Source organism: Gekko japonicus, unplaced genomic scaffold, assembly GCF_001447785.1.
Source record: "Gekko japonicus isolate JY-2015 unplaced genomic scaffold, Gekko_japonicus_V1.1 scaffold451, whole genome shotgun sequence".
Lineage (NCBI taxonomy): Eukaryota > Metazoa > Chordata > Lepidosauria > Squamata > Gekkonidae > Gekko > Gekko japonicus.
In genome coordinates this window covers 1,041,827-1,050,128 of record NW_015175983.1, presented here as the reverse complement: position 1 = coordinate 1,050,128, position 8,302 = coordinate 1,041,827, and the positions used below count along the sequence as shown (strand labels likewise).

The following is an 8,302-nucleotide window of genomic DNA, read 5'->3' as shown; positions in this document are numbered from 1 at the left end:
GAGAACGGGGAAGAGAGAGACTGGGGGGAGAGAGAAGGGGGGAGAGAGAGAGAGACTGGGGGGAGAAAGAAGGGGGGAGAGACAGAGAGACTGGGGAGGAAGAGAGAGAAGGGGGGACAGAGAGACAGAGAGAGAGAGAAGGGGGGAAAGAGAGAGACTGCCCCCCCGTGAGTATCGCGGGTCCCCCCCTTGTACTATTCTAATCTACTATTCCAAATAAGAAAAAAAAATGAGTAGAATCGGCACCTGGCAGTTGTCTATAGAAACAAATACTTCCGAAGTATTTCCTAAAGGCTTTGTAATAAGTTTGGGCCGTGTCTTTTCCACTTAGCCTGCGAATATCATTCAAATGGATGGTCCGCGCATTCTCCGGTTACTTAGCCACGGATCAGCTCCTGCTTTTGTGGGACAGGATTTTGGGATACAACTCTCTGGAAATCCTTGCAGGTAATGGAAAAAAATTATGTTTCTAAATAATGTCAACGTTCTCCTTAATATATATATTAATGAAGAATCATTTGGTTCCTTGGGTATGGTGTGTCCAGTCCTCCCAGCGTCGGTCCTGCTGCCGCCTCTCTTTTTTCGACCTTCCACTGCGACACGCACTTTTGTACAGCAGCAGAGAGAAGAAATGCAACCAGAGGGTGCAGTTACTTCCTTGCCCCTTGTCTCTGCTGTCTGAAGAAACCAGCATAGGAAGGATTACAGTGTCTGGAGAACGTAAAAAACCCTACAAATACACTGCAATAAAACGCTAAATAAATCAATAAGGTTTGGAACACTTTCCCTATGAAGAAAGGTTAAAACGCTTGGGGCTCTTTAGCTTGGAGAAACGACAGCTGAGGGGTGACCTGATCAAGGTTTATAAGATTATGCATGGGATAGAGCAGGTAGAGAAAGAAGTACTTTTCTCCCTTTCTCACAGTACAAGAACTCGTGGGCACTCCATGAAACTGCTGAGCAGTCGGGTTAGAACAGATAAAAGGAAGTCCTTCTTCACCCAAAGAGTGATTAACACATGGAATTCACCTTCAAGAGGGAATTAGATAAGCATATGGAGCAGAAGTCTATCAGTGGCTATTAGCCACAAGGTATAGGTAGGATCTCTCGGTCTGGGGCAAGTGATGCTCTGTCTTCTTGGTGCTTGGGGGAGGGGCAATAGTGGGAGGCCTCCTAGTCTCCTGGCCCCACTGCTGGACCTCCTGACGGCACCTGGTATTTTTGGCCACTGTGTGAAGAGTGTTGGACTGGATGGGCCATTGGCCAGATCCAACATTGGCTTCTCTTATGTTCTTATGTTCTTAATCAAACTTAAGGTAATAAAAGTTGTGTGTAGTAGTATTTGTCTATTTTTCCAATACAAAACGTATACATTCAATTACAATTATACATACAATTTAGATTAAGGACTTTGATGATTCCTTCTTACTGTGATGATTCTTCTTATCCAGTTGTGGAGGGGTTTACATCGGGACCACACAGCGTAGCCTTCAGACGAGAATATAAGAACATGAAAAACACTGCAGACTGGGCCAACCTGAAAAATCAGCAGCGGCTGTACATAGCCTAACTCAAACAGGACACAGTATCTTAGTCCAAGACACTGAAAGGCTGGACAACACATCCAATTACCATGTCAGATTACACAGGGAAGCCATTGAAATTCATAAACATAAACACCATTTCAACAGGACAGAAGAGGGTTTAAAAATAAATAGGGCATGGTTTCCTGTCCTGAAAAACACAAAATGCTCGACATCTTACAATAAGCACTACAGATAAGATTAGAATTTCAACAGCCAATCCACATGCAAAAGAACCTCCTCAGGAAAGCTCCTCCATTAGCATGTCACAGCCTGGGGAACTCTTACAAGATAATGACTCAGCCCTACCCCACCTTCCTAAGTAGGTATAAATTACCTGGCTACCTTTTTTCTTCTCACCTTGACACAGAGAGTACTCCATCTTTCTGTGTTATACCTCTGAGGATGCCAGTCACAGTTACCGGCGAAACGTCAGGTCCTACAATGCCAAGACCACGGCCACACAACCCGCAAAATCTACAACAATCTACAACAACTAACTTACTATGATTTGTTGATTCTATGTGATGATCCTTGACCATTTATATTACGTTTCAAAATATTTTCTACATTGTATGTATAATTGTACTTGTATAAATTTTGTATTGGAATAATTGCACACAATAGACAAATACTACTACACACAACTTTAATTACCTTAAGTTTTATGTATCTATTTAGCATTTTGTTACAGTGTATTTGTAGTTTTTTTTATGTCTGAAGAAACCAGATACTGCTGAGGAGGAGGGCGTGTGCTGGCAGTAGCGGCAACGGTACCGAGACCAGCAAAGGCGTACCCTGGCTTCCTGTAGCAGCTCCCAGAAATAGGGATGTACGTACCAGAATTCCCGAGCCAAAAATATACCTCAAAAACGCCTTTTCAGGTCTTTCTGTGTATTTACAGAATGAAAAATTGAATTACGGAATGTTCTGGATTTACGAAGATTAAGAAATTCAGGTGGAATAGGGGATTGTTCCTGCAGTCTGGAGCAAGTCTTTTTAGAGCGCATCTGACCAGATCTGCGGGAACCCAAGGCCTGGCTCTCTCCTATTAAAAATACAAAAGCAGGCGTGGCCAGTTGAAGTGTGACAGCAACTCCATAGATCGAACTTATCCCGAGAGAACGGGAGCGTGCTGTGCACATGTGTACTCACCCAGTCTGCCTGGTCTTCTGTCATTTCACCCAGTTCATCCATGCACTCTCGCATGGAGAACTGTGCAGGCCAGCCCGTGTTTTGCGCAGCTCCCTGTGTGACTGCACAGAGGAGCATTCCACGGTCGACAGTTAACAGGTAAGTACTGTCCTGTTTTCTTGCAGGCCCAATGGACTTGATCGTCATCCTGGGAAACCTGGGTCAGGGGGTAAAGGTCATGGCGATCGAGTCTCTGCAACTAGACCGTGCCAGTGGTTACAGCCAGGGTGTGGCCATCTGACTGTCCTCGTGTGCCCAATGTAATGGGGTCTAAGTGCCACATGCTGTGGTATCATGGGAGAGGAGGACGGCTGTATGTGAACCGGCTGCCAGTTGTGTTTAAATGAGAGGCAGTGGGTTGGATCCAGCTGACTTTTCTGCCGGTGAAAAAGGAAGGTGGCATCCTCTTAGGCTGGGCTCTTTTTGTAGAAAAAAACCAGCAGGAACTCATTAGCATAATAGGCCACACCCAGCAGCAGAAAATCATTAGCATATTAGGTCACACCCCTGCCAGCACAGCTCATTAGCACGTTAGGCCGCACCCCCATGTTACCAGAAGTGTGGTCATCCAGCCACACCCACCTTTTGCTTCTTATTCTGTTGACCTTGTTTGTGGTCAAAACCCAGGGCCTTTTTGTAGCAGGAACTCCTTTGCATGTTAGGCCACACACCCCTAATGTAGCCCATCCTAATGAGTTTCTGCTGTTGGGTGTGGCCTGTTATGCTAATGAGTTCCTGCTGGGCGTGGCCAACTCGGGAGCCAGCCGGAACTCCGTTCCTGTGCCTTCCTGCCCCAAAATAGCCCTGCTCTTAGGGTATCTGGGGAGATGGGCTATCCTGGGGAGAGGCCCTGGCTCGGTGGCAGAACCTCTGCTTTGTATGCAGAGGGTCCCAGGTCCTATCCCTGGCTTCCGCAGTGAAAGATGCTGGTAGGGGTTGATGTGAAAGACCGCCGCCTGAGACTCTGGAGAGCCGCTGCCAGTCTGAGTGTTGTCATTGCTGTTGCGGATGATGGTGATGAATCGTCCAACCCCGGCCACAGCAGGGCTCCGGCCGATGTAAAAAAAGCCATAAAACAAAACAAGATAAAATCAGTTAAAGCATCAGTAAAACTTTTGAAACAGTCAGATGGCGAATAATCAACCAATCCCAGCTCCAACTGCCAGCTACTTCACGGACAGGGGGTGGAAGAGGGCGAGGTAGATGTAAGTACCAGACAACAGAGGAGGGTGCCAGTCAAGATGGAACCGTCACTGTCCTCAGTCAAAAGCCCGGCGGAACATCCCCGTCTTGCAGGCCCTGCGGAATTGCATCAGGTCCCGCGGGGCCTGATGGCACCTGGCAGAGAGTCCCACCAGGTTGGGGCCAGGAGTGAAAATGATATCTTTAGGGAGGGGGACCACCAGCAGATTGCTATCTAAGGAGCGTAACGCTCTCCTGGGGACATAATGGAGGAGACGGTCCCGTAGGTAGACAATACTGACCTCGATGGACCAAAGGTCTGATTCAGTTTTGGGCAGTTTCATGTTTTCATGTGCTCAGTCATGGAACCTGCATTTTCAAAACCATGTGGGATGGGAAACTGAGTGCAGCGTTGATAGGGATTGGGTGCAAAAGCTGGCGAGATCCAACCCAATGGTCCTGTTTTGTTTTTGAAATAACACCCTTGCACTGTTTGTTTTTAAAATAAAATTGTCATGAATTGACCAGAGCCGGACCACGGCTGCATCGTTTGCAAACAAAATTATCGCTGAATTCAGTTTAAGGATGGCGAAGACCGAAATATCTCCTGCGACTAATTAGTAGGCCGCCTGTCTAAATGTTGTGCATTCTTTTTCAGTCCTGGCAGCTGCCGTGTTTGCTTTCCGAGCAGTGAATCTAATGGAGGTGACATCACTGGCTGCCGCTGAAGTAAGGAGAGGTTTCACTTGGCAAAAATGAAAATAGTTCCTGACGGGGTGCCAGCCGCAGTAACTTGAGCTTCCCGGGCACATGGCATGCAATCCGAAGCGCTCTGCCGAAATTCTTACCCAGGCTAAAAATTCAGAGGAAGTTATGAAAATACAGGGATTAAGCTCGTGGCATTCTTGTAATGAGGGCAAGGGGGAAATTCTAAGTGGGTTATCAACACCGTCGCCTGTTGTTTCAGCTCTGCTGAAGACCTCTGTGTTTTATCACTCATTCTTACTATTTATATCATAGGCTGCATTCTGACGTCACAACAAACCTCTGCTTATGGTGGGCATGGACCTGGCTGGCGACTGTGCCTCCTCCCCGCCCCCTCCCGCCCTCCCCCCCTCCATGTACGTCTTGTGATTGAAAGCTTCCTTCTATCAGAACCCTCGAATCAAGATTCCAGTCTGCCTCCGTGCCTGAACGTGGGCGCCTGATGGAATTGGAGCCGGCCTCCTCCCGACAAACCAAGGCCCACTTGGATCAGTCATCTGTCTTTGGGACGTCAAAGCAAACGGAAGTTTGATTCAAGGTTCCAGCTTTCGGCTGTAATCCACAGCCAAGGGGAGGAGGGAGGAAAGCCCGGGAACCAGCCACGTGTATGCCAGTCGCAAACGAGCGGGCTTGCCGTGACGTGTCTAAAAGCAGCCAGAGGTTAAACGTGCTGGAGCAAACTGCCAGTTCGGCTTGCGTCGTGATTGCATGTCTGAATGGTTGCTGGGCTGTTTCGGTAAACAGCGTGAACCTGTCTGGTGAGGAATTACCATAACATTTACAGCAATGCCATAGTGCCCACCAGTCACTGCCAACTGGTTAAATAAAAACTGACACATAAATGAAGAATTGGGGGGGGGGGGAGCGCCTTCTATGACTACCAGTTTGGGTTTCCAGCTGATTACTAGTTGGACTGCTGGAATATTGACTGCTCTCTGGTCCAGATCCAGGGCAGTTCATGCCTGCATCTTCTTGCACAGCCTCATGGGAGTTGTAGTTTCTTCCCTTCACCTGGTGTTGGTTAAAAAAATGATTTTTTTTTTTTTTGGTTAGCTGTAAAAATAATAAAAGGATGCCGTGTGCAGACCCCACGCTGACATCTGAAGTGGAAGCACCCTGGCTGTTATTGATCAGGGGTAAATTCTTCTGTGGTCACTGGCTGTGTCTGGGAAGGAAACCTGAGCTAGATCTCCTGCCCCTTGGGGATTCTCTGGCTTGTCGCTCAGGTAGCTGCCTTATACGAAGGCTCATGACTCTTGGAGTCAAGTCTTGCAGTCAGCAGATACTGTCTACTGCACAGGCCAGCAGTCCACCAAAGAACCAGACAGGCTGCAGAAAAGACGAGGCAAAACTTAATGCATCAAAACATGCCTGGCTCAGCGTTCAAGTCAGGTGGCGAATAGGAAGAATGGGATAGATCGATCTCGGCACACAGACCAGAATGCCAAGCTGAAGGAGAGCTTTTCACAGACCGCCATCAAGGAAGTAGCTACTTCTGTGCCTCCTGATGCTGTGTAGACTGCAGCTGAAGATAAAAATCCCATTTTTTGCGTCGCCATCTTTGTTTAGCATGCCTGAATCAGATTTGTTTTATTTTCAACATTACTGCTTACTCAGAATAACAAGAGGAGCCTTGTTGGGTCAGGCCAGAGATTTGGCATGGTCGGTATCCCTACTTGAATCCACTCTTTCTGCCCACGGAAGTTTCTTTCTGCCAAGAAATTTCTTTGGGAGACTCTTGTTTACATTAATGATAGGCGGAGCAACAAAAGCTGATTTCCACTTCAGCGGGGCAGTCATCCAATGATTTCGGTGTGGACGACTTCGCCCCACTGCAGAGAAGAAACCTTCAGCTAAGGACAGTGTTTCGTTTTGATGCCTCCGGCCTGATTGAAGGACAGTTAATCTGAATAGCTGCCTTCGAGGTGAGAAGCTTTAAGCTGCTACAGGATGTGACCTCACCAGGGTTTAACTCTTCATGTGCCATATTCTCAGTTTAGCTTTCACGCAGGGTGAGAGTCACTTGTATTATTTACCAGCACTTTCTCAGGCTCAAAGCAGAAGTTACTGCTTTGACCGCTTACTTCCCTGTATTCTGTACACACTCATTCTTTCGTGCCTGGCTTTAATTATTTTCCTCCTTCTCACCTGAATGCTTACATTTCCCATCTCCCAAGCCTTTCGTTGACTCCATAACTGGAGGTGCAGCACTTTCAGATAAACAGGTGAATTATTTTACAGTGTTTCTCTGGTTTAATATTCGAAATGAAAACTGTCTGTAAACATACTTCTTATTTCAATAAATATGTTCAATGGTTTTCATTTAGAAAATCAGAGAACTGTTGTGAAATAATTGTGAATCATAATGCAGAGCTTGAACAAGTTTTAATATTAAACCTAATGGCCGGTCTTGTTCCTCAGCTGTTCACATCACCTTTCTTATCACTTGTTCTTCCTTTCACTCTTCCTGTTTGCCCGAATCAATGCAACCCTCACTGATTTGTATTTAACAGTTTCGTTATTGATCCATTTCTTGACTCTGTCTGGCATTGAAATGGTGAAATTATGCCCTTTTGAAATGGTTTTTTAAAATAAATATATTTTTATTGTTTGTTTAGTCTGTTACATCGAGTATTTGTAGCTATTTACAGTTTCACCCCTTTCCTCTCTCCCTCCCTCCCTTTTAATCTTGGTCTTTTCACCCCAGCCATGGGCACAAAGTCTTCATCTTCCACTGAATGTCTCTTCTTCTTTCTTTCAGTATCCAATCTAGGTAGGTCTTCCATCTGGTCTTGATTTCCGTGGATTTTTATTCCCATGTTGTTCCCTTGTTGATTGACGCCACGATATCTGACTGTATAAAGTCAAACAAATAGTTGTGCCAGATTTCTGTTGTCCATTTACTTTTGTCTTTCCAACCCAGAGCTATAACCGCCTTTCCCGCCAGAGCTATAACCGCCTTTCCCGCCTTAACTAGATTTAGAGTAGTCCTATCCAATAACGGGCTTCCTATTGTACTTAAGAACATTAGTTTAAAGTCTATAGTTAATGTTATATTGCATACTTTTCTAATAATTTCCCTCCAGAAGGTCTTTACTTCTGCACATTCCCACCACATGTGTGCATACCAGCCTTTAGAATGTTTACAGTGCCAGCACAGCGAACTCAATCCTGGAATCATATTAGCTAGCTGTGCTGGTATCTTTCTTCTCTATTTACATTCAGATATATGATTTCTGATTTTGCCATGTTAACACTTTTCAAAGTCTTCTAGGATAATCTTAATCTCTTTAACTCCTTCCTTAGGGTTTGTCATGATTACTATGATATCATCAGCAAATAAATTGAGCTTCATTTCTTCATTGCCTATCTTATAACCTTCTATTCTTTCCGAATTTCTAATCTGTTCCGCTAGTTGTTCTATTGCTATTATGAATATAAGTGGAGATAGTGGGCATCCTTGTCTTACTCCTCCTTGTATGGGAAATGCCTGTGAGTGTTCATTGTTTACTCTTTCGCGTTCCCTCCTTTATATATCTCCTGAATTGCCTGTGAGAACCCTTTCCCTATCCCTATTT

At 45.6% G+C, this 8,302-nt stretch overlaps 1 protein-coding gene across 1 annotated transcript in view; it reads left to right on the top strand.

Annotated features, from left to right (window-relative positions):
- LOC107123094 (TBC1 domain family member 19-like) overlaps positions 1-8,302 on the top strand; it is an 81,102-nt gene that overhangs the window by 65,893 nt on the left and 6,907 nt on the right. Inside the window, exons 10-11 of the mRNA XM_015426270.1 lie at positions 332-447; positions 4,618-4,688. Of these exons, the coding sequence (XP_015281756.1) occupies positions 332-447; positions 4,618-4,688 (187 nt within the window). The remainder of the gene's footprint in view (positions 1-331; positions 448-4,617; positions 4,689-8,302) is intronic.